Genomic DNA, 26,271 nt, shown 5'->3' with positions numbered 1-26,271 from the left:
CGTTCCCCACTTTCCCAGGAACCAAGCTTGGGTCTGACTGGTACAAACCAAGAGAAACCAAGTGTTCGTAAAATGCCAAATCCAATCCTTCCCCATCCAGGAGGGCACATTCCTAAAGCTCTATTACTCTCTCTAAAGGTACTTCAGCCTTTCCTCCAGTTTCTGGGATGAGGTTTCAAGACTTGCATTATGGTGCCTCTTTCAGAACAGAGTAGGAAGTAGCTCCCGGATCAGAAAAACCCAAGCTCCAGGGGTGCCTGGGTGGTTCAGTTGGTTGAGTGTCCGACTTTGGCTCAGGTCTTGATCTCGCAGTTTGTGGGTTCAAGCCCCAAAGTCAGGCTCTCTGATGACAGCTCAGAACCTGAAGCCTGCTTCGGATTCTGTATCTCACTCTCTCTGCCCCTCCCCCACTCACACTCAGTCTCAAAAAGAAAAGAAAAAAAAATGTTAAAAAAATGTTTTAGAAAAACCTACACTCCAAAGTTTATAGCAAACAGAAATACTTCAGACTCTTTCCTGCTTGCCAGGAGACAGAGGTGCTCAGACTGAGGGGCTGAGAGCCTGATCCCTATGTGTGAGTAGGAGGAGGGTGATGCCATTTTCTGGGGCATTCATGAAAGCCACTCCTCTTCTCTGGCATTCCCCTTTTTCTTCTACTGTCACTGCAAAGAACAGGGTGTTTTCCCTTTTCATTATCCTTCCTCCTGGTTCTGTTCAAATCTGATTTGTTCCTAAAAATTCAGATGTGGCTTATGAAGGAAGCCTTCATGGAAATAACCCAGTACTATAACAGACAGTATATTTGGGAATGCCTATTACTCCAAATTATAGGCTGAGGCAATGGCAAAGCCAAATAATGACACGTGTGTGCCTTTGTAAGTGATTCTCACTAACGGTTCCGTGCAGATGCCCCTCATCAGCTGGATTCTGAGTCACCTTCCAGCTCCAACTACAGGTCTGTGAAAAGGATATATAGACATAAAACTCGGTTTTCTTTCTCCAAATCTAGCACCATTTTCTTCAAGCCCTGGTTCTCTTTTCGCTCCAACAGGAGCATAGCAGGAAAGGATCCCTTCCCACTGCCCAAATCTATTAAAAATTATCCAGTCGAGATCAGTGAATTTGATAGTTGAGCATGGTCATCTGCTATAGTTCCCAACTCTCTCCCTTCCAGGAGTCTTCAATTCAATACCCACTTGTCCAGGATGCACAAGAAGGGAAGATAAATTGTGTCTGACTTCCTATGTATGGAAACTCCTAGTAAGCTTTACCTGTGATTCATTATGTCTGATACTCCTTTTCCAGCCTTGCTGAAGGTTCAATGCGATGACAAGATACCCTTTTGAGGAGAGGGGTGGTGTAGAATCCCTGCTCTAAACAGACTCAACCAGCAGTTTGCTGGTGTGGTAGCCCTTGGCTCACTAGAGAGGGAAACTAATGAGAAGTACTGTCCCTTAAGGTGGTATGCATATCCATCAGGTTCCAAGAAATAGGTCTGCTGGCTTTTTATGGATTTTAAATACCAAATTTACTGCAATGTTGTTCAAGTAAACATCCCTGAAATGAAAACTGCTGTAAATAAAGTAGCCCCCAAGCCTTAGGAAGGTCCCCAAGCTTGTCCAGAGAGAAGCCAGGATCTACCTACATGTGGCCTAGGAGAAGAGCATGTCTGTGGGAAGAAAGTTAAGACACCAGTGAGAAGGAACAAGACATTCTAAAAAAGGATGGTGGAGGGTCGCCTGGGTGGCTCATCGGTTAAGTGTCTGATTCACAGTTCTTGAGTTTCAGCCCTGCATCGGGATCTGCACTGATAGTGTGGAGCCTGCTTAGGATTCTCTCTCCCTCCCTCTCCCCTGCTTTCCTGTGCACATGTGCACTTGCGCATGGTCTGTCAAAGTAAAACGAAACTTAAAAAAAGAATGGTAGTGATGGTTGCACAACACTGGGAATACACTTAATGCCGCTGAACTGCACACCTCAAGACAGAATGGTGGGGGTGTAGCAGGTCCTACCTGCACTCCTTGATCACTTGGTGGATGTCAAACTCAAAGGCCGCCATCAAGATATTGTCCAGGGGTTCTGGGCTGCTCTCTCCTCCCAGAAACAGGTCAAGGCTGGACTGTGGAAAGGTGGTGACCAACTCAATTCCCAGATGTAAGCAGAGACTCAAGGGGGCAGGTAGGGCTTCTGTGTAGGGAACCCTGGAGAAGGATGATGGGTCCCTCAAAAAGGGCCAAAGTAGGGGATGCTGAGCTAGCTCAGTTGGAAGAGCATGCAACTCTTCACCTCTGGGGTCATGCTTTGAGCCCCATGTTGGGGACAGATGACTTAAAAAATAAAGAGGGGCACCTGGATGGCTCAGTTGGTTGAACATTCAACTCTTGATTTTGGTTCAGGTCACGATGTCAGGGTCTTGGAATTGAGCCCTGCATTGGGCCCTGCACTGAGCGTGGAGCCTGCTTAAGATTCTCTCTCACCCTCTGCCCCTACCCTGCTCATGCATACATGCTGTCTCTTGCTCAATTAATTGATTGAGCCTGGCTGGCTCAGTCAGAAGAGCACGCAACTCTTGATCTCTGAGGTCATGAGTCTGAACCCCAAGTTGGAGGTAGAGATTACTAAAAAAAAAAAAGATAAACTTAAAAAAAAAGGGGGTGCAGGGGCGCCTGGGTGGCGCAGTCAGTTAAGCGTCCAACTTCAGCCAGGTCACGATCTCGCGGTCCGTGAGTTCCAGTCCCGCATCAGGCTCTGGGCTGATGGCTCAGAGCCTGGAGCCTGTTTCCTATTCTGTGTCTCCCTCTCTCTCTACCCCTCCCCCGTTCATGCTCTGTCTCTCTCTGTCCCAATCAATCAATCAATCAATAAATAAATAAAAAGGGGGTGCAAAAGGAAAGACCTTTCCTGTTCTCCAGGGAGGTTCAACTCAAAGAGGCCACACACTGAAAATGAACTACCCCCATGATTCCTACTCCCTCCTCCCACTCCTTAAAGCTCAGGCTCACCTGGGCATAGAAGTGCAGGTCAATGGGTTTTACTGTGGGATGAGAGTACAGGAGCCGGGTCACTAGGAAATGATACCAGTTATTCAGAAGTTCCTTTTGCTCCAACAAGGCAGCTTCATCTCCCAGCATGATCTAAGGAGAGAGACATTTTCCTTTAGTTCCAGGGGCAACTTCTCTATTAACTCTCCTAATCTCAAGTAGAGCATTTGGTCTGAAAGCTCTCTCCTTCATGACAGAGATGATGGACAGCCCTGTCCATCATGTTCCTGCTATTGCTGCACTGGAACCACAGCTCCAACTTGGACCCCAACCTGAACTTCCTTCCCACAGACCTTGCAGAGAGACTCCAGGTGAGGACTGGAGGCGAACGTGCCATCCTGGAGATGACGCTCACATTCCTCATGCCAGTGCTGCCACTTCAGCTCCAGCTCTGTCAGCGTCTGGGTGTTTCCAGGCTAAGGGGAAAGACACAGTGAGATGCCATTGCCACTCACAGTGAGTGACCCCTTGTGCTTAGTGAACAAACCCATATCTCATGGCCCAACAGAGCAGGTCTGCTCCCACATACACTGAGAACGGGCATTGTCCTCATCAGGTCCCCCAGAATTCGGCACATGCCCGCAGAGGTGGGGCTGACGTCGGCTTCTTTGGAGAGCATCTGCCGGGCCTCATCCAGCCGGCCCTGTAGCACCAAGATGGTCACCTGGGAGGACACCAAGAACATAAGCATTCAAGTAAGGCCTGGAAGTCAGTCTCCTCGATCCACATTTTAACTTCCTACATTGGGGAAGTATGATAGTTCCTTTCCTCCAGAGGTAATCTAGCTCATCTAGTCTCATGGTTTTAACCTAAACCATACTTTTCAAACTGCATGTTGTAACCCACAGATTGCAACCAACATACTTTTTATATATTATACATTTTATTATTTTATATCTTAAAAAAAATTTTTTTTTAATCTTTATTCATTTTTGAGAGAGAGACAGAAAGACAGAGCATGAGCAGGGGAGGAACAGACAGAGAGGGAGACACAGAATCGGAAGCAGGCTCCAGGCTCCGAGCTGTCAGCACAGAGCCCAACGCGGGGCTCGAATCCACAAACCGTGAGAACATGACCTGAGCCGAAGTCAGATGCTCAACCAACTGAGCCACCCAGGCGCCCCCTTTTTTAAAATTTTTAAACAGTATTTATTTTATATCTTATATTTATTTAATTTTTATTTTTCGAGAGGGCACAAGTGAGCAAGGGACAGAAATAGAGAGTGAGAAGCGGGGATCGAACTCACGAAATGTGAGATCATGGCCAGAACCAAAGTCAGAGGCTTAATTGAGCCATCCAGGCACCACTGCAACCAACATTTTAAAAATAAATGATGGGGGGGGGGGGGGGCACCTGGGTGGCTCAGTAGGTTAAGCATCCAACTCTTGATTTTGGCTCAGGTTATGATCTCGTGGTTCATGGGAATCAAGCTCCGTGACAGGATCCGCTCTGACAGCGCAGAGCCTGCTTGGGATTCTCTTTCTTTCCCTCTCTCTCTGCCCCCTCCCCTGTCCCTGCTATCTCTCAAAATAAATCAACTTTGAAGAAAAAAAAAAAATGAAATAAGGGCGCCTAGCTGGCTCAGTCAGTAGAGCATGTGATTCTTGATCTTGGAGTCACGAGTTCAAGACCCACGTTAGACGCAGAATTTACTTAATGAATAAAACAGAAGATGGCAGAGTATAAATAAGATTGATTTATAAGTTTCAGTTCAATCTTTCAAATACAAATTGATTCATAAGTTTCAGTTCAAATAAACAGATGCACAGATGCATACACTCAATATAGTCAATCCTGTTTATTCATAGATTTCATGTTTCTGAATTTGCCTACTTGTAACCCCCAAATCATTATATGATGTACTTTCATCATTACTTGTGGACATGTGTAGAATGGCAAAAAATTTGAGTCACTTGATATGCACATTTGCAGCTGAGGTTAAATAGGTGGTGCTCTACCTTCTTGTATCAACTAACACTAAACAAGTATCTTTTCCAGGATCTATTTAGTACCACTTTTTTTGTATATTTTTTTCAGTCTTTTTTTTTTTTAAGTTTATTTATTTTGAAAGAGACAGAATGTGAGTGCGGGAAGGGGAGAGAGGGAGAGAGGGAGAGAGGGAGAGAGGGAGAGAGGGAGAGAGAGAGAGAGAGAGAGAGAGAGAGAGAGAGAGAATCCTAAGCAGGCTCTGTGCTGGGAGTGCAGAGCCCAATGTGGGGCTCAAATTCATGAACCATAGTAAGATCATGACCTGAGCAGAAACCAAGAGTCAGACGCTTAACGACTGAGCCACCCAGGCTCCCCTGTATGTCTGTGCTTTTTCCTGAGCCTCTGAGCATAGTGAAGTGCTATACAGTGTTTTAATTTTTTTTATTTTTTAATTTTTTTAACGTTTATTTATTTTTGAGACAGAGAGAGACAGAGCATGAACGGGGGAGGGGCAGAGAGAGGGAGACACAGAATCGGAAGCAGGTTCCAGACTCCGAGCTGTCAGCACAGAGCCCGACGCGGGGCTCGAACTCACGGACTGCGAGATCGTGACCTGAGTCAAAGTCCGACGCTCAACCAACTGAGCCACCCAGGCGCCCCTATACAGTGTTTTTAAGTGTTAATGAAGGCCGATAGGGAGAAAATACAGGTCAGATAAGCTTCATTCAGGCATGCATTACAAGGCTTTTAGCCATGAGTTCAATGTTAAGGAGTCAGTGATATATATTAAAAATTTCTTTTAATATCCACTTATTTTTGAGAGACAGAGTGCAAGCGGGTGAGGGTCAGAGAGAGAGAGGGAGACACAGCAGGCTCCAGGCTCTGAGCTGTCAGCACAGAGCCTCACGCAGGGCTCGAACCCACAAACTGTGAGATCGTGACCTGAGCCGAAGTTGAACGCTAAACCGACTGAGCCACCTAGGCACCCCAGGAATCAATAATATATATTTAATAAGGTATCTTTTTAAACAAAAACATATATAACACAAGGTTACATACTGATCAGCTGACAAAACATGATCAGAGGCCAGAAGAACCCTGTATTACAGTAATCAGTAATACAATGTTCCAGGCAACTTTACAGACCCTAACCGTTATGAATAATGACAATCAACAGTAATATACACACAAGTATATATGTAAAACATACATAGTAACATTCTCCCTTACTAAGTCATGCTGAAAAAAGCCAAGGATATATATGCTGACAAATCCCCAATTTCTCTAACCTGGACTTCCTTCTCTGGATTCCAGACTTGTATATCTTACAGCCTTAGTCAGTGTCTCCACTTGGATTTCATAGGCATCTTAAACATAGCATGTCTAAAAGTAAACACCCAGATGCCTCCAACTCACCAACCTGATGATCCTACCTTCTCTTCTTATACACACACACACACACACACACACGCACGCACATCCAACGCATGCACATCCAATCTATTAGCAAATCTCACCAACTGTATCTGTATGCTGCACCAGAATCTAATCAATTCTCACGACCTCCTCTGCTCAGCTCCTACACTTGTGCAAGTCCCCAACATCTTTGCCTGGTTTAGTACCATAGCCTCTAGACTGGTCTCTGCTTCTGCCCTTGCTCCGTCCTCAGTAGGGCAGCCAGAGAGCCTTGAAAACCTACATCAGATCATGGTGTACCTTTGCTCAGCTCTCCAAAGCCCCCCTCACCCCATCTGACTCCAAGGTAAAACAGGAGCTCTGTGTCTATCAACCAGCTTACACACATTTATGTGCTTTAATTTCATCATTACATGATCTTAAACATGATCTGATCACTATCCCTGTTGCACAGAAGAAACTAACGGCAGTTAAATAACTCATTCAAGACCCCACAGCTAGTTAGAGGCAGAGCTGGGATGCTAACCCAGGCAGTTTGGCACCACAGACCATGTTCCTACCACTCTGCTCTACAGCCTCTCTCAAAGCTAAAGTCCTAGGACAGTCCAGGGGGCCCTATGATCTGGCCCTTTGGCTCTCTGCCCTTACCTCCCCAACTCCAGCCCTTGCTCCCTCTGCTCCTCGTCCCACTGTGCCTCCAGGTCAGAGCGCTTGCAGGTCTCACTGCCTGCAATGCTCTTTCCCCTCCTTTGGCCCAGCGCCCCTCCTCCCATATCACCTCATGAGGGTGGCCTTCCCGGACTCCCCTGCTCTCCATACCACTGGGCTTCACTGTGAGGCATGCTACGTATTTTACTTGTTTCTGTATTTATTTTCTGTCTCCCCACCCAAGATGTAAGACTCAGAAGAGCAGGAATCTTTGCCCACTTTGGTCATAGTTGTTTTCCCCAGTGCCTTGCAAACAGGAGTGCTTGATAAATATTCAGTGAATGAATCAGAGACTCAAAATCTGGGCCCAAGATTTCCTGTCTCGAAGGCAACAATTCTTTACCTGAATTCCATATTTTGTAAGTTTAATCAACCTTCCATTATTCAGGTCAACTGCAATCTTCTCCCCAGGCCCTCCCAAATGGGTCACAAGTCAGGAAAGGTAAATGGAAAAAAGCATTGCTTTCATAGGCACAGAATACATACATACATACATACGTACATACACACACACAACACCAAGAGACATGCTGACCTTCTTCACGGTTGTTGTTGTTTTTAAGTTTTTATTTATCTTGAGAGAGAGAGAAAGTGCGAGTGGGTGAGAGGCAGAGAGAGAGAAGAGAGAGAATTCCAAGCAGGCTCTGTACTGTCAGTGCAGAGCCCAATATGGAGCTCGAACTCACGAACCACGAGATCATGACCTGAGCCAAAGTTGGACACTTAACCAACTGAGCCACCCAGGCGCCCCTGAGACCTGTTGACTCCCAAACTGATAATCCAAAATGACTTCAGGATCATCAATCTTTAATAGCTGTATGGACCTATAATTTACACACCACCAACATTCACCTATTTAAGTAGTAAGTTTACAGAGTTGTGCACCATCATTACAATCCAGTTTTATAACATTTCTATCACCTCAAAACCCCTCATGTTTATTTACATTAAGCTCCCACCCCCAGCCCCTATCAATCAGGTTTGTATTACCCCATCTTCTCTTCTCTTCCTTAGATTCACAAAGAAACTAAATTTCTCTGCTCACCAGAAAGCCTACAAAGCATTACTTTTTTTTACACGAAAACTTAGTTCTAAACTCTTCTGTGGATCAGGGAAGCAAAGATCTAAGAGCATCTCCATAATCACAGACCCAAGAGCTACTCTGAGTGTGAGCAGGCTCAGCAGGCAACCCTCAGGCCTGCCTATGAATACTGGGAAAACACTGTGAGGTGAAAGTCAGGAAGGCCCAACCTGCATGAGGTCCTTACCAAGTTCCAGAAGCTCTCATGCTTGCTTGGATTCTCACTGCCCAGGACATCTGCCAACAAACTGTCCACCTCACATACATGCAGTCGGACCCAGTCAAGGAGGTGGAGGAGGAGAGGGCCGGCTAGGAGGAAAGACTCTTGTCACACACAAACCTCAGCTTCATCTGTAGCAAATTCCACTTTCCCACAGTACGGACAGAAAGTATAGGGCAGAGAAGAGAACTATGGAGAAGTGGTTTATCCCTCGTAGGTGGGCACACATATGGCCCTGAATAAAGGACTGGGCTGACAAATGGACCTTTAGGAATACTTCCTCTGAGCCAGGCAGCTCCACCTTTCACTGAATCTTTGATAGGGCTGAATCTCACCACTTTCACCACGCCCAATTCTTCACAACGATGCAGTGTGCAATGGCCAGGTAAGGAACAGCCATTTAGGGACTGGTACTGATTAGGTGCTAGGTAAGCAACAATGACAGAAACACAGCAACAGCCCTCAAGATATACTGGAGGCAGTAAACATAGAAACAACTAATTTTCATTTCAAGTTGCTCAGGACTTTAGCAGGAATGGGAGTAAAAAGCTATGACTACAGAGATTACTAACACTCATTTATGGGTAACAGCAAACAAACTATCAAGAGATACAAAAAAAAAAAAAAAAAAAAAAAAGCCTGCAGCACCTCCACAGAGAGCAAGGATACCGTACCGCCCACAATTTGGTTCAAGAACATCCAATAATTCAGAATGGACAGTTCACGTGTAGAGCTGCCCCTGCCCCAATCACTGGTGACAGAATTCTCCAAGTGACTTTGCCTCCCACCATATAATCCCTCACATCCTTAAAAGTTTCTCTTTCTTTTAAATTTTTCAACAACGGACCTTTATTATTTCACACTTCTGGAGGCCAGAAGTCTGAGATCAAGTAGTAAGCAGAGTTGGCTCCTTCTGAGGCTAGGAGGGAGAACCCATTCCATGCCCCTCCCCTGACTTCTCCTAAAACTTTCACAAGCTTGACCAGTCCACAACATAAATACTGACCACCCCTATCATACAGCAGTTTAACATGTTTTACTGGTGTTTTTCAGGGGCCACCAGCCTAACATTTTAGGTTTTCAGGAGGCATTTTCTAAGAGGTGACAAAATGGCAGGCTTCTTTGGGTGTTACGTACAACTTTCTGATGGTTACGTTGATGTAGAGTGATGAAAAGAGCATTCTGGGCAATTAAACTCTCATCATGACATGCAGGAAAGGTAGATACCTTTGATGTTGGGAAGGGATGATTCCATGCTCACCTGGGGCTACTTCAATAAAAAGAATCTCACAAAGATTCCAAATAAGCTCCATTGCTGACAAAATGGAGACCTAAGGAAGAAATGGAGACAAGACTGTAACTGAAAACATTCCTGATATTTGCTCTCAGAGCAAAGGAATGAAGCACATGATGGTCATTCATTATTAACCCAACATTTACTGAATATTCCTATGGAAATCCCACAGGATTTCCCACAGGGAATTCAGTGAGAGAATTTTAGGGGATGGTACGCAGACTAACATTGTTTTTTTTTAATAGTTCTCATTTTAGTTTAATGTGCGTTATAGAAAAATATAATTAGCCCATCACGCCCATGGTCTTGATGAATATTAGGATTTAGAAAGAGGCTCTGAGTAAAATGGAAGATGATTTTTAGAAAAATTTATTCAGTAAATAATATTAAGAATTCTACAGATATACCAAAAATCATGAAGGTGGTATCAAGGGACTAAAGTTTAAGAAAGTCTACTAAAAAGCAAACCTAATATAAGACCCAAAAATAAGTCAGGTATGGACCCTGCCCTAGGAAATATTCAGTCCCCTTCCCCACCATCCTTTCATACAAAAACACAGACGACCTTATTCAGAGAAAATAAATGCTTTGCTGCACCAATCCCTACTCACTACTGAGCTTGAACACTATCAAGATTCTACCAAAGAAAGAGAATTCTTTCAGCCATCTTCCAGCTCCAACAAAATAAACAACTCAGTAAAAATGCTGGGTCACGAGCTGAGTCCAGCTTATAAAAATAAGCAGTGGTTCCAAAAGCTCAGTTCACTACCTCAGGTGACAGAATGTGGTTAGGACTGATATTTCCCCATAAGAATTGTAAATTCAGGGGCGCCTGGGTGGCGCAGTCGGTTAAGCGTCCGACTTCAGCCAGGTCACGATCTCGCGGTCCGGGAGTTCGAGCCCCGCGTCAGGCTCTGGGCTGATGGCTCAGAGCCTGGAGCCTGTTTCCGATTCTGTGTCTTCCTCTCTCTCTGCCCCTCCCCCGTTCATGCTCTGTCTCTCTCTGTCCCAAAAATAAATAAACGTTGAAAAAAAAAAAAAAGAATTGTAAATTCATACAAGTACTTATCAGGCACACCCTTGTGTTCCAATGCATTATGCCTTGAAGGGGGCACCAAGAAGTTCAAGATGATCCTTACCGTCCCCAAGGAGTTGCCTGTCTACCTGGTAAGAAAAACTTGTACATAACAATGACTGCAAAGCCACCCCAGGTGGGTGCTGAGGATGCAGAAGGACATAACGGTGCCAGGACAACAAAGGCAGGCGGTGCCCCTACCTGGCTGCTGAACTGGCGACCACTGGCTGGATCTTTAGCAGCAACTAACAAAACACAAAACATTTTGAAGTAAGCAATGAAACTTTTAGTCTCATAGTTATAGCTTCATATACAAGGTTCTTTGCTTGTGCCTATTTCCTCTAATGACTACCAATTTTCACTGTAAGTTTTTAAAAAGTGCTTCATATCTCTTTGTTGCAGATCAATGATTTGCAAACCCAATGCCCTTAAGTTACAAGCAACACTTTCAACTGCAACAGAACAGAGACCATCATGTTATAAAAGACTTTACTCAGCACCCAGAAATCACATGGCTCTCAAGGTTATGGTGATTTTAAATTGTGAAAGTAAAAGAACTGGGAATATGATTTCAAAGATCTTTAATTTGGCCGTTAGTCTCACACCTGTCAACTCAATATGTTCTAACTTGAAAAACGTACTCAAGACGATTGCCAAAATATTAGGTTACATAAGATGGGAAAGTAAGATTTTTGAACTGTAAAGTCAAATAGACTTTACCTTGCAGTATTGACAAACATTTCAATTACTGTAACATGTACACACACAAAATCCTTACTTGCAGCCTGGTGCATTTCCTCCATACAGGCTCTTATGACTGATCGGTAGTTCTTACTCACTCGGACCAATCTACAAAAATGAAATGACATACAACAGGAACATGGAGCATCTTGTAGTGACAAAAAGCAAGGAAGTCTGCAATAGAAGATAAGAGCTTGCTCAAATACAGGAGCCAACCTGAAGGAGTCTTAACGGCCTAAGCTGGAACAACTTTAGCATAAAAATAAGTAACATACAAGATAACCCATTGAGTACAAAAAATATCCCAGAGGGGCGCCTGGGTGGTTCAGTCAGTTAGGCGTCTGACTTCAGCTCAGGTCATGATCTTGCAGTCCGGGAGTTTGAGCCCTGCGTTGAGCTCTGCGCTGACAGCTCAGAGCCTGGAGCCTGCTTCAGATTCTATCTCATCTCTCTCTGTCCCTCCCCTGCTTTCACTGTGTCTCTCTCTCAAAAATAAAATAAAAACATAAAAAAATTATTTTAAATAAATAAATATCCCCGAATCCATAGTGATATTAATTGTTGCAAATGAGATCTACTGATAGACACTAAAAATAATGGTTGAAAATTTAAAGAGAAATAGAATTTGCATAATCTCAAAGTTTCTCCTCCAAATACCCATTAGTTACAAAGGAAAGATGGTAATTTTACAGTGGAGAAACCCAGTAGAAACCACATTAACCAAGTGATGAAGGTCAATAAACTCCGTAATAAAACTTCAACATGATAAACCCCATAATATGATGTACTGAAGACACATCATACCAGTTCTGTGGTATTCTTACTAAAAATGCATGATCTCAAAAACGATACATAACCTTTGTCCAATCATGAGAAAACAGACAAACCCAAATGGAGGGACAGCACCAAAATAACTGGCCAATATTTTTCAAAAGTGTCAAAGTCATAAAGAAGACTATGGGAAAAAAAATTAAATGCAACCTCAGTCACAGAAGAGAAAAAAAGGCCATTAGTGTAAAAACTAGTGAAATTCAAATGAAGTCTTCAAGCATACTGCATTGATGTTTAAGTTTCCTGGTTTAAGTGACAGTAATATGGTAACATATAGATATTAACATTATAAAGCTAGATGAAGGATATGCAGTAATCCATTATTCTTGTACCTTTTCTGTAAATCCAAAATTACTTCAAGATAAAGTCTTTTTAAAAAAGGAAGTGACGGGGCGCCTGGGTGGCTCATTCGGTTAAGCTCAAGTCATGATCTCATGGTTCATGAGATCCAGCCCCACATTGGGCTCTATATTGACAGCACCGAGCCTGCTTAGGATTCTCTCTCTGCCCTTCCTGTGAGCACACATGCATGCACGCTCTTTCAAAATAAACATTAAAAAAAAAAAAGAAAATGACAAAACATAACAAACATCCACAAGAAAGTAACTGGTTTAGTTACCAAGATGCAGTCCTTAGCAACAAAAACAGTTCTAGAAGAAGAGACCTAAAGACCACCTATTCGTTCCATTTAAAAATGAACAGCATGCTTCCTTCAGTAGCACATATACTAATATTGGAACAATACAGAGAAGACTGGCATGGCCCCTGAGCAAGGATGACATTCAAGTTTGTGAAGTGTTCCATATTTTTTTAGAACATATAGAATTGTTAAATCACTATATTGCACACCTGAAAATAACATAACACTGTATGTTAATTATCCTGGAATTAAATCAAAAAAAGAATAGCAACATTCTGCATATGACCTACAACAAGACTGGCAGGAGGTAAAGCAATATGCACGTATTCCCTCACCCAATCCTCACTACCCCACATCCCCTTTCACTGCCAAGATTCAGGTCCAGATAAATAATTCAGCCAAAAAAATAAGGTGATATGCTAACCCTGATACATAGAACAGGAGCTATCACCCCACCATTAGGATGGCATTCATTCATTCATTCAACATTTTAGAGCATATATTTTATTTTTTTTATGTTTACTTATTTTGAGAGAGAGCAAGGGGGAGGGGCATAGAGAGAGGAAGAGAGAGAATCCCAAGCAGGCTCTGCACTGACAGCACAGGGCTCAATCTCACATACTGATCTCACATATCATGAGATCAAGACCTGAGCCGAAATCAAGAGGTGAATGCTGACTCTTGATTCTGTCTGAGCCACCCAGATGCCCTTAGAGCACGTACTTTATAAACGTGCAAGGGTATGTGGGAACAGAGGGCCCACATAAATAAGACAAGTTCCCTGCCTTCCAGGAATTACAGGACCTTCGACATGTTTTTCTCTTAGAATAATGATGTTTGAGTCACCAATATTCTATTACCAGAGCCTCTTGAAACCAGTGATTCCCTCCCTCTCTGCCATCCCCCCGAAGCTGACTAGGGTATCCTCCAGAATGAGTCATTTGTAAAATTTTACGAGGAAGTAAAATACTGTGATACTGTGATTTATAAGAAATAAACATCGGGGCAGCCGGGTGACTTAGTCAGTTGAGTGTCCGACTTTGGCTCAGGTCATGATCTCCCAGTTCATGAGTTCAAGCCCCCAAATCAGGCTCGCTACTATCAACCCGTCAGCACAGAGCCCACTTAGGATCCTCTGTCCCCCTGGGGCACCCGGGTGGCTCAGTTGATTGAGTGTCTTCAACCAACTTCAGCTCAGGTCATGATCTCATGGTTCATAGGTTCAAGCCCTACGTCAGGCTCTGTGTGGACAGCCTGGAGCCTGCTTTGAATTCTGTGTCTGTCTCTCTGCCCCTCCCCTACTCATGCTCTTACTCTCTCTCAGAAATAAACAAACACTGGGGGACCTGGGTGGCTCAGTCGTTGAACATCCAACTTCGGCTCAGGTCACAATCTCACAGTTTGTGAGTTCGAGCCCCGTGTCAGGCTCTGTGCTGACAGCTCAGAGCCTGGAGCCTGCTTCAGATTTTGTGCCCTCCCTCTCTCTCCACCCCACCCCCTGCTTGTGCTCTGTCTCTCCCTGTCTTTCAAAAATGAATAAACATGTAAAAAAAAAGAAAGAAAGAAAGAAAGAAAGAAAGAAAGAAAGAAAGAAAGAAAAGAAAGAAAGAAAGAAAGAAAGAAAGAAAGATAGAAAGATAGATTAAAATTTAAAACAGGGAAGCCTGGAAGGTTAAATAGGTTAAGCGGCCAACTTTGGCTCAGGTCATGATCTAGCAGTTCATTAAGTTCAAGCCCCTTGTCAGGCTCTATGCTGACGGCTCAAAGCCTGGAGCCTACTTCAGATTGTGTCTCCTTCTCTCTCTGCCCCTCCCCCACTTGTGTGCAGACACTCTCTCAAAAATAAACAACCTTAAAAATCTTTCTTTAAAAAAAAAAAAAAAAAGGATCCTCCATCCCCTTCTCTCTGCCTCTCCCCATCTTGCACTCTCCCAAAAATAAGTTGTTTTTTTTTTTAAAGAAAGAAAGAAACATCTAGTCTTTATCCTAGTCCCTGACACAAGATTCCTATAATCCTTGTGAATTCCTAAGTGATGAGAGCATCAGGAGCACCTTACGTTCTATTGAGGCCATTCTGGGTGGGCTCCTGGATTGGGGTTGGTCAAAGAAAGACTCAGCCATCAACAGAAGACCGAAATCTTCTGCTGTGCTAGGGTGGCCTGTCAGTCAGTCTAGATCTCAGCTCTTGATCTTGGCTCATGATCTCGGCTCAGGTCAAGATCTCCTGGTTCCTGAGATAGAGCCCAACAGGCTCAGGTCACGATCTCCTGGTTCCTGAGATAGAGCCCAACAGGCTCAGGTCACGATCTCCTGGTTGAGACAGAGCTCCATGTCAGGCTCTGCACTGAGCATGGAGCCTGCTTAAGATTCTCTTTCTCTCTTTCTCTCTTTCTCTTTCTCTTTCTCTCTTTCTCTCTCTCTCTCTCTCTCTCTCTCTCTCTCTCTCTCTCTCTCCCCCTTCCCCAATCACACACTTTCTCAAAAACAAATAAAAATAAAAAAAGAGAGGCGCTTGGGTGGCTCAGTGGGTCGAGCATCCAGCTTCAGCGCAGGCCACGATCTCACGGTTCATGGGTTCGAGCCCCGCGTCGGGCTCTGTGCTGACAGCTTAGAGCCTGGAGCCTGCTTCAGATCTGTGTCTCCCTCTCACTCCACCCCTCTCCTGCTCGTGCTCTGTCTCTCTCAAAAATAAACATTTAAAAATATAAAATTAAAATTAAATTAAATTAAAATAGAAATTTTCAGCCCTGCACCCTACCTCTCTGGAGAGGGGAGAGGGGCTAGAAATGGAGTTAATAATTGATCATGCCTCCCTCCATAAAATCCCAATAGTATGGAGTTCAGAGAACTTCCAGGTGGGTATATAAATCCACGTACCACGAGCGAGACACACCCAAACTCCACAGGGACAGAAGTTCCTGTACTCCAAACCCTCCCAGACCTTGTCCTATTTATCTCTTCACCTAGCTATTCATCTGTATCCTTTATCATATTCTTTAATAAATTGGTAAGCTAAGTGTTTCCCTGAGTTCTGTGAGCCACTCTAGCAAATTCATTGAACATGAGGAGGTTTGGGAACCTCCAATTTGTAGCTGGGCCAGAAAAATGCTTTAAGTAACGTGGGAATGCACTAACTGCAATTCACATGTGAAGCAGGGAACAGTCTTGTGGGACTAAGCCCTTAACCTATGAAATCTGATCTCCAGGTAGATAGGGTCAAAATTGAGTTAAATTATATGATACCCAGGGGACCTGGCAGGCTGTCAGTAAAGCATGTGACTTTTTATTTTTGAGAGAGAGACAGAGAGCAAGTTGGGGAGGGGCAGAGCAAGAGGGAGACAGAATCCCAAGAGTCAGATGAGTAACCAACTGAGCCACCCAGGCACCCCAAGCATGCACTCTTTATCTTCCGGTCGTGAGTTCAAGCCCCATACTGGGAAATACAGCTTACTTAAAAAAAACAAAACAAAAAAAACACAAAAAATTATAGGATACCCAGCTGGTGTGACAGAATTGTTTGGTGCCATACATCTGGCATCAGAAGTGAATATGGGGGTGCCTGGTGGCTCAGTCGGCTCAGTGTCCAACTCATGGTTTTGGCTCAGGTCATGATCTCACGGACAGTGCAGAGCCTGCTTAGAATTCTCTCTCCCCACTCTGCTTGAAATTCGGTCTATCCTTTCTCTCTGCCCCTCTCCCGCTCATGCTTTCTCTCTTTCAAAATGAATTTAAAAAATTTTAAATAAACAAACAAGGGGAGCCTGAGTGACTCAGTCTGTTCAGCGTCCAACTTTGGCTCAGGTCATGTCATCACAGTTCATGAGTTCGAGCCATATATTGGGCTCTCTACTGTCCGAATGGACCGAGGACTCCGTTTCACATCCTGTCTCCCTCTCTCTCTGCTCCTCCTCCACTTGCATGCACTCTCTCTAAAATAAACATTTAAAACAAACAAACAAAAAACAAAGAAATGAATATGGCAGTAGTGTGTAACAAAGGAGACACACAACAGGAAGGAAAAACTTTTTTCCCCCAATACAAATACCAACGCTGCCCATGCTCTAACTGTATTTATGGACACTGATAAAAAACTAACATAAAGGTTCTCACACTCCATGGTGCTTAAGACTCACCTGGAGATTTTAGATTTGAGGATCCACCCCAAGAAACTTTAATTTTTATGATCTGAGGTGGGGCCCAGAAATCTGCCATTAACAAGTATCTGATATTGATGCAGTTACCGCATGAACCACACTTCAAACAACCCTAGTCTATATACAGTATAATAGTTTTCTGGTCTCTTACCAAAAATGCCTTGAGAATAATTCTTTAAAGATACAATAAAACTACTTTTTTAAACTCATTTTTATAGTAAGATAATTCCAAAATCTTCCCACAGTGGGACTTCTTTCAGTGATTTTCAGGTGCTTATTTGGCCTAAATTTTCTTCTTTGCAGGGTAAATGAAACAGGAATATAAACAAACAAAAAGTTTATCACGCCACCAAATCGATCAACAGCCATTTGCACAGTCCCTGAAAGACATTTCATCCCTACCTACCTCCACTGCCCAGGACAGAAGCCTCAAAATAGAACCAGGAGCCCCTTATTTCTCCAGGCACTCCATCCATCATGCAAAAGGACGAGGCAGTTCATTTGGCTTTCACGCTTTAGTTGTGGACTGCAGTACCTACCAGCAGCCTACTTACTGAGCTTTTCTGGATTTTCCAGTCAATTCTTCTTCAATTCTCTGGAGGCCCACAAAGATTCCATGGGATTCATTGAAGAGTTTTCTCAAGATCTGAGAGTAAACATCTATATCCTTTCGGATGATATAGATAAAGGGGCAACCTGGCACAGTCTCTGATTTTTCTGAAACAGGAAAAATTTAACATCGATCACCATTACTCTCATATAACAACTCTATAATTTTTAAATTGAGTTATCTAATTACAACAGCTTCAGCTACTTTGCTAGATTTCATTTTTTAAAGTATGAATTATTTATCAATTATCCACACATGAATTATTTAATATACATGTTTACTTTCAGACTTTACTCCTCAACTGACTGGCTTATTTTATTTTGTTAATGTAACTTCTAGGCCTGGAGTGCCTGGCTGGCTCAGTCAGTGGAGCGTGCAACTCTTGATCTTGGGGCTGAGTTCAAGCCCCATACTGGGTATGGAGATTACTTAAAAATAAAATGTTTAAAAAAATAAAGTAAGCTCTAGGCCCAAAATGGGGCTTGAATTCACAACCCTGATATCAAGAGTCACATGCTCTACTGACTGAGCCAGCCAGGTCCCCTCTCACTGGCTTATTTTGGAACTAACTTTTGCCTCCATCAGTTGAAATATACTAAAAAAATTAAACTCACTTCATACTAGCCTAAATATAACTCAAAAAATATGATAAATCTACAGACAAAATTTTACATAACCTCAAATTCAAGTAAAATTTTTATATCACTTTGTACTGCCATTAGTCCTAAAGCAAAGAATCAAAAGTTAACTGAACTATTTTGCAACACTGATAAAAAGGCTCTACAATGATAAAATATAAACAACCAATTTGTGGAAATTTCTTAGGCAACAGCTTCCCAAACAAGCTATGATGATGTTCAATGGCTCATCTCTGATGAGACTGCAAGAGATGTAAACCTCACGTTTTCAACAATTGAGGACAAACTATCAAATGTTGACAAGCCTTCCCATTAAGTATGAAAAGAGGACAGACATATTCAAAGAAGGTTCTCCTCTGAACAACTGTCCCTTTGGCAGCTTCTATAGCTCTGCCAACCTTGAAATCTTTAATACCAAAATATCCCAGAAATAGTTAGCAACATCAGGGACAATTCTTAACTACAAAATCAAGAAAAACTACATCACTTAAAAATTGCATGAACTGTGCTCACTTCAGCAGCACATATACTAAAGTTCAAACAATACAGAGAAGATTAGCATGACCCATGCGCAAGGATGACATGCAAATTCATGAAGCTTCCATATTAAAAAAACAACCAGAGCACCTGGGTGACTCAGTCAGTTAAGTGTCTGACTCTTGATCTCAGCTCAGGTCTTGATCTCAGAGTCATGAGTTCAAGCCCCACACTCAGCTCCACACTTAGCATGGAACCTACTTTAAAAAACAAACAAACAAACAAACAAACAAACCAGGGGTGCTGGGTGGCTCAGTTAGTTAAGTGCCCGACTCTGGCATAAGTCGTGATCTCAGTCCACGAGTTTGAGCCCCATATTTGGCTCTTTGTTAGCACAGAGACCACTTCAAATCCTCTGTCCCCCTCACTCTCTGCCCCTCCCTTGCTTGCACTCAAGTGCTCTGTCTCTAAATAAATAAATAAACTTAAAAAATAAATAAAATCGGGGTGCCTGGCTGGCTCAGTTGGTTAAGCATCCAACTTTAGCTCAGGGCACGATCTCATAGTTGGTGCCCTGCTCTGGGTTCCACACTCTCTCTGTCCCTCTCTCTCTTCCCCTCGCGCACTCGAACTCTCCCATAAATTAATTAAATAAACAAACAAATAAATAAATCTGCATGAACTGCACACGATTTGCCAAAATTTTAACACTTTCATTAGCTCCATCTCCTCTCTATAATAAAAGAAAGCCTCCACATTTGAATAACCTGTCAAAGATCTGCACAAAAATATCTTCAGCATTCCCCAAGACTCGTCTTGAAAAAAAGAAAGCAAAATCAAATGTCAAAATTTAGTTTTATCTTACTAGAAAAGTCTATATCAGAAAGAGAATATCCAAAAAAAAAAAAAAAAAAAGAGAGAGAGAGAGAGAGAGAGAGAGAGAGAGAGAGAGAGAGAAGATCCAGGGTGCCTGGGTAGCTCAATTGGTTGAGTGTTGAACTGATCTTGGCTCAAGTCATGATCTCATAGTTCATGGGTTCAAGCCCCACATGGGGCTCTGCGCTGGTGGTGCTGAGTCTGCTTGACATTCTCTGTCTCCCTCTCTCTCTGCCCCTCCTGGCTCATGCTCTCTCAGGGAGAAAAAAAAAAAAACAGAGAGAGAGAGAGAGAGAGAGAGAGAGAGAGAGAGATCGATCCATGTCCAAAACCTGATGGAACTTAGAGAATAAGGAAGAGCCACTTCACTCTCCAAATCCTTTGTGCTTTTATCAACAGCCTACAGAATTCGATTAAGTTCACAATAATAAAAGGTAAGGACTTCAAAGTCTTCATAGATCTGCAGTTTCACAATAAAGGGGCTGATGTAAAGGGAATTTAGTGATTCTGGACAAGAAGGGGAAAAAACTTGAAGTTTTTAAATACACAGGAAACATTTCAGGGTGCATGGCTGACTCAGTGGGTAGAACATGCTACTTCTGATCTCAGGGTTGAGTTCAAGCCCCACGTATGTTGTAGAGATTACTTAAATATATTAAAAAATAATAATAATAAATAAAAGAAACCTTTAACACCTGGAAGATTAATTTTTTTCCCCTGGACTCAACATCTGCCAGGTCTCATAAGTTAATGAAAATCTTAAATAGCTAAAGTTTCAAAAGTGAAAACGGTACAAAATAAGTTTAACTGTTTCTTGCCTCAGTCAAATCTGAGAGAAGAAAACAACCAAATGTGCCAAGATGGATAATCTGGAAGAAAAAAAAAAAACAAAAAAAAAAACCTACCTTTTTTGTTGAAGGAGGTTTCACACACCAGCATCTCTCCTGGACCCCAGTCAAAACACATTTGCTTCTTCTTGGAATTCACTCCTGGAATCAACTAGTAAAAAAAAAAAAAAAAGCCAAAGAAACTTACTTTTACTAAAGGCTTCGCTTTCAACTGATTTGCAAGTATAACCCTAGAAATCAATGTTCATGAAAGTTAAGTGCTACTCTATGTATACAGCTGAGTGTGGTTGAGATCAAACTAATCTGTTAAAGTCCGAATAAGCAAGTGAGCTTTGTCGGGCACCTCAACCCAGCCTGCCACTTAACAATTACTATACGATAATTTAGTGATCTACAGTTCAGAAAAAGGGAATTTAAAAAAATAGAGAAATTGAAGTGTTTGTTATTCACTAAAAGGAGCCCTCCAATCCCATGGCTTCTGTGCCATCTCTTAGATGAGGACTCTCAATTTTTCTGACTCAGACCAATCCCTTTGAGTCTCAGCTTCATACATCCAACTACCTAATCCACACTTTTATAGGTTACCTAACCTAGGTATAGAGCTATATCCATAACATAAGAACCAATAAAGGACTGTTGATGCTCATCTCCAATTCTCCCCCCACTGGAGCAAAGCTTTCCCCAATTGTTAGGACTGATTTGTGATTCTTCTCTTTCCCTTACCGCCTTTGTCCAATCTATCAGTAAATCCTGTTCTGCTCTTAAATAAGCCTGAATCCAACCACTTACCACGTCTACCAGTCTAATCCAAGCCACCATCAACTCTCACCTGACTGCAACAGCATTTCTCAGTGCCTGAAATGACTCTCCTACATGGTTATTGCCTCTCCCTGTAAATAGATAAAAGCTCACAAGGGCAAAGGACTCCGGGATTCTCATTCACTGCCTAGAAGAGAACGTGGCACAAAACTGGCACTCCATAAATATTTTTGGCAGACGATAAATTTGTTATCAAGACAAATGCACTCAGTTCTTAGGAAGAACTAATGCAGTCATTCAACAACTAAGCAATGTTTAGTAAGCCTTTTTTCCGTACTGGGCTCTAGGAATACAATGTGTAATACAGTTTCTGTCCTCCAAATGCTAGCAGTCTACTGAGGAAGTCCAATAAACAGGCAGTAAAAAAAAAAAAAAAAAAAAAAAGTGGAAAAATGCCAAAGCAGAGAAAAACACAAAAGAGGATGTTTTAGTAGACTCTTAATGGATGAGTGGGCAAGGCAAGGGGGAAACGTTATACACAGTGCTGCTGAGGCAAATGGGTACCCACATGCAGAAAATAAACCTGACATCATAGACAAAATAAAAGTTAGAAACAAATGTAGAGCAAAATCTGTAAAACTTGAAAAGCACAGTAGAAAACCTTTTGATCTTAAAGTAAGCAAAGAGAGGACAAAAAAGTACAAATTACAAAACAATTTATAAATTGGGGCTTCGTCAACATTAAACTTTTGCTCCTCAAAAGACACTGTTAAGAAAATGGAAAGACAAGCCACAGACCGGGAGAAAATATTTGCAAAACACCTATTTGATATCTAGAATATACAAAGAACTCTTACAATTCATTAATAAAAATAACCCAATAACAAAATGGGCAAAAAATTTTAACTGCCACTTCACCGAAGATATACAGATGACTCATATATAAGCATATAAAAAGATGCTCAATATCTGTCATCATTAGGGAAATACAAATCAAAGTAATAATGAGGTACCACTATATACCCACCAGAATGGCAATGGCTAAAATTTAAAAAGACTGACCACACAGGGGCACTTGGGTACTCAATTAAACATCCGACTTCACCTCAGGTCATGATCGTTTATGAGTCCGAGCCCCACGTTGGGCTCTGTGCTGACAGCTCAGAGCCTGGAGCCTGCTTCGGATTCTGTGTCTCCCTCTCTCTCTGCCCCTCCCCAGCTCTTGCTCTGTCCCTCTCTCTCTCTTTCAAAAATAAATGTAATTTTTAAATAAACAAACAGGGGCGCCTGGGTGGCGCAGTTGGTTAAGCGTCCGACCTCAGCCAGGTCACGACCTCGCGGTCCGTGAGTTCGAGCCCCGCGTCGGGCTCTGGGCTGATGGCTCAGAGCCTGAAGCCTGTTTCCGATTCCGTGTCTCCCTCTCTCTCTGCCCCTCGCCCGTTCATGCTCTGTCTCTCTCTGTCCCAAAAATAAATAAACGTTGAAAAAAAAATTTTTTTTTAATAAAAAATAAATAAATAAAAAATAAACAAACAAATAAATAAAAAGACCGACCATACAAAGAGTTGATGAGGATGTGGAACAACTGGAACCCACATGTTGCTGGTGCAAAAATGGTATTTGAAGAAATGAGTTTATTTTAGCTAAATATGAATCTACCCTATAACCCAGCAATTCTACTTCTAGATATTTGTCTTAGAAGAAAATAAAAAAGGCAACAAAAACCAAAACTTACATTTCTTAAGTATCTTTGAAACAAAAGGATAAAACCACTGGTCTAGAAAAAGAACTAAAAGATTATTCTACCCTCTACTTTGAATCTATACATAAACATCTTTAAATGTGATGACTAACTGGCCTTCACAGGCCTTAATGATAAGCAAATGGGACACCTGGGTGGCTGAGTCGGTTGAGTATCCAACTTTTGATTTCGGCTCAGGTCATGATCCCGGGGTCATGAGACTGAGCCCACATCGGGTTCCACACTGAGTGTGGAGACTGTTTGAGATTCTCTTTCTCTCTCTCCCCCTCTCCCCTGCTTGCTCTCTCTAAAATAACTGAAAAGAGGCGCCTAAGCAGCTCAATCAGTTAAGCATCTGATTCCAGCTCAGGTCATGATCTCATGGTTCCTAAGTACGAGCCCCGCATCAGGCTCTCTGCTGTCAATGCAAAGCCTGTTTTGCATCCTCTGCCTCCCTTGCTCTCTGCCTCTCTCGACTCACGTTGAAGCTCTTTGTCTCTCAAACTTAAACATTAAAAAAAAAAAAAAAAAAAAAAGGTTGAAACAGGGGCACCTGGACAGCTCAGTCAGTTAAGCATCCGACTTCAGCTCAGGTCATGATCTCACGGTTGAGTTCATGACTTCAAGCCCTGCATCAGGCTCTCTGCAGTCAGCATAGAGCCCACTTCGGATCCTCTGTCTCCATCTCTCTCTGCTCCTCCCCCACTTGTACTCTGTCTCTCTCAAAATAAATAAATAAACTTAAAAAAAAAAAAAGCTGAAAGAAAGGAAGAAAAAGTTCCATTGGGGGAGGAAAAAAAAGTAGAAGTTTCAGCAACTCTGATATTCTAATTTTTCTTCCTGCGGACACTGACATAGTCCCTCCAGATACATATAAAATATTTCAAGTACTTTATATAGATCTTCAAATTTTAATACTCTGCAGCAGTAAACTTTTTGGAGTTACAACCCACGTTAACTGCTATTTAAGATCTCAGGTCTCGTTTTGTCCAGTTAGCTGTGAAATGACCCCCATCTTTAATTTTCGGTTTTCTCAGACACTGCTTTGCAATCTGATGGCTTTAGCTCAAAACTGGAGGCACATTTCGACTTTCTAAAAAGCAAAGATACGACTTTCTAAAAAGCAAGATCAGGCAACCTGCAGTTTAGTGAAGCCTATCGCTTACCAACAGCTAAGAGGGGCAGAACAAGCCAATGATGGACAAACATATTTTACCTAGCCAGGGAGGGAAGGGAAGGCTTTCCTGAGAAAGAGGATGCAGGTTCTTGCATTTGAAAAACGAGGAGAGAAACCTAATAGAGAAAAAGAGAGGATCCCAGGCAGGGGGAACGGTAGGTGTCTGCGACCTAAAAACCCATGAGCCTCTTTATGGACATCATAGATCATTCACATTCGACATATGCTCTCGTCAAAGTCCAGACAGAAGTGGGAGCAAACAGCAATAAAGACAAGAAGTCTCCGGGGAGAATATGTACTTTCAGCAAACCTCGGGCCAGGACGGCACACGAAGCAGAAGCCAAGCTCACGGTGTCGCGATGTGAAGCTGAGCTCTGCGGCCGAAAAAAAAGCCCCAACTGCTCTACGTGGTCCGAGACCGCTCACTAGAGCACTAGCCCAACGGGAGAAGCTAGGCAAAAATGGGATGGGAAGGCAAGGAAGACAAGACAGGGTGAGGAGGGATGGAGTGAGGCCTCCGAGCCAGGCATTTCTGAGTACACAAAAGAGTAGACACCTAGAGAACACCACGACCCAAACACAAGCACCTTGCTAATGGGACCTCCGAATTGTGGCAACTGAGCTGAGGGAAGGGGAAAGGAGCCTCGAGGGAGCCTGCAGTGACGAAGCAGACACACTCCTCGGACAGCGAAGGCAACACTTTCGCAGGCGCCCTTACAGTGACCGTCGGCTCGCCGTCGAGTTCCTCCATAGCGCTCCGCTTCAGCCACCAAGAATTTCCACAGCCGCTGAAGCTCCCAGCTCAGGCCTCCCGCTCACAACCGGCTGCGAGAGAGGACCCCTCCCGAGCGCCTCCTGCGCTGCCTGCAGGCCCCAACCCCCCACCCCCCATGTAGGGGCCTCTCCTCTCCGCCACGATCCTCCTTCTGCCACACTCTAAACGTGTCGTCCCTTCTTTGCCGGCGACAACACGTCAGGGAAAACAGAGGAAGGGCAGCCTGTCAACCCAGTTATCTTCCAGCCGGGTCAGGCGCCGCCGCGGACGGCCCCGCGCCGGGCAGGGAAAAGGCCCCCCGAGACGGCGGGAGCAGCGGCAGTGCGGCTGCGCGTGCGCGGGCTGGGGCGAGTGCTGGGCCTGGTCTGGGAGCCAGCGAGCCAGCGCGCGGTGTTTCCAGACTCTGGCAATTCTCTCTCTTGTGGGTCTGCAAGTCGCAACTGCTTCGCTGAATGGTGTCCAGGCCTTGTCCAAGCCCCGTCGGGCCACTGGGCTGTGTAGGAAGGCGGTCGCCACCACTCCCACCCCGAAATGCTCAAAAGGCACGTGGACAGAATTGTTGCAGCTGGAAACAACTGTGAAATGGAGGCAGCTGGGCTTGCTTAATTAAATGCAAATACTGGTTTGTTATCTCACCAAGGAAAAGCAGGAAGGGACACTCAAATCAGGGAATCCCAGAATTTGTTAATGGAAAACTCAAAAGTGCTCCAATAATTTAAAGGAGTCGTTTGTTGTAAATGTCATATTCACAAGTACATACACGTACAGGGAAGAAAATAGGAATGCTTCTAAATTTCCAAATAAACTTTTTGAGCAAATTGAAGATAATTGGAAATTTAAAGAGAAGTCGTAGGAAATTCTGCCTGGAAATGTAGTAGCTGCTTTTATTTAGAAAAGAAATTTGATCTGAAAACAAGACATAATTTCAAGATGCTCCTTTCCCTGAGGTGCTGAACGGCCTGTCTGAATTGGTTTAAAAAAAAAAAAAAAAAAAGACGACGGAGTGGTTAGGAAAATCCCGTCTCCCCAATAGTTTGTTCTTTTGAGATACAGACTGTTGGGCAAGGAAGAAAAATCTCGGGGCTATCAAAATTTCATCCAGATCCTTGTCTCTGAAGACCGCCATCCATCCAGAGGATGAAATTTAATGTAGTTTTGCAAAAAATTCCACACTGTCCTACCAACTATGTCTTCCTACATGTTCCAAATGTTTCAGTTTCACTGATCTGTTTCTTTTCT

General features: G+C 43.2%; 1 protein-coding gene and 2 non-coding genes across 4 annotated transcripts in view; 2 read left to right on the top strand and 1 right to left on the bottom strand.

The window, feature by feature from the left end:
• NUP85 (nucleoporin 85) overlaps positions 1-25,295 on the bottom strand; it is a 37,913-nt gene extending 12,618 nt beyond the window's left edge. Inside the window, exons 1-11 of one of the 2 annotated variants that reach the window (XM_043585248.1) lie at positions 24,976-25,295; positions 20,638-20,731; positions 17,686-17,848; positions 11,544-11,614; positions 10,967-11,010; positions 9,658-9,727; positions 8,364-8,485; positions 3,571-3,705; positions 3,335-3,457; positions 3,003-3,134; positions 2,013-2,119 (exon numbers count right to left, since the gene is read on the bottom strand). In XM_043585248.1, coding sequence (XP_043441183.1) covers positions 2,013-2,119; positions 3,003-3,134; positions 3,335-3,457; positions 3,571-3,705; positions 8,364-8,485; positions 9,658-9,727; positions 10,967-11,010; positions 11,544-11,614; positions 17,686-17,848; positions 20,638-20,731; positions 24,976-25,008 — 1,094 coding nt within the window. In that variant the 5' untranslated portion in view covers positions 25,009-25,295. Of the gene's footprint in view, positions 1-2,012; positions 2,120-3,002; positions 3,135-3,334; positions 3,458-3,570; positions 3,706-8,363; positions 8,486-9,657; positions 9,728-10,966; positions 11,011-11,543; positions 11,681-17,685; positions 17,849-20,637; positions 20,732-24,975 lie in introns of both variants that reach the window. The other variant, XM_043585247.1, reaches the window with a different exon arrangement.
• On the top strand, positions 13,041-13,147 carry LOC122486298. The gene has a single exon (XR_006298133.1). It is a non-coding gene; the product is annotated as a U6 spliceosomal RNA (small nuclear RNA).
• LOC122486188 lies at positions 18,885-18,991 on the top strand. The gene has a single exon (XR_006298045.1). It is a non-coding gene; the product is annotated as a U6 spliceosomal RNA (small nuclear RNA).
• Positions 25,296-26,271: the final 976 nt, after the last annotated feature.

The sequence above is a fragment of the Prionailurus bengalensis genome, chromosome E1, assembly GCF_016509475.1.
Source record: "Prionailurus bengalensis isolate Pbe53 chromosome E1, Fcat_Pben_1.1_paternal_pri, whole genome shotgun sequence".
Taxonomy (NCBI): Eukaryota; Metazoa; Chordata; class Mammalia; order Carnivora; family Felidae; genus Prionailurus; species Prionailurus bengalensis.
The sequence above is the reverse complement of the archived record's forward strand: the minus strand, read 5'-3'. Positions and strand labels throughout refer to the sequence as shown.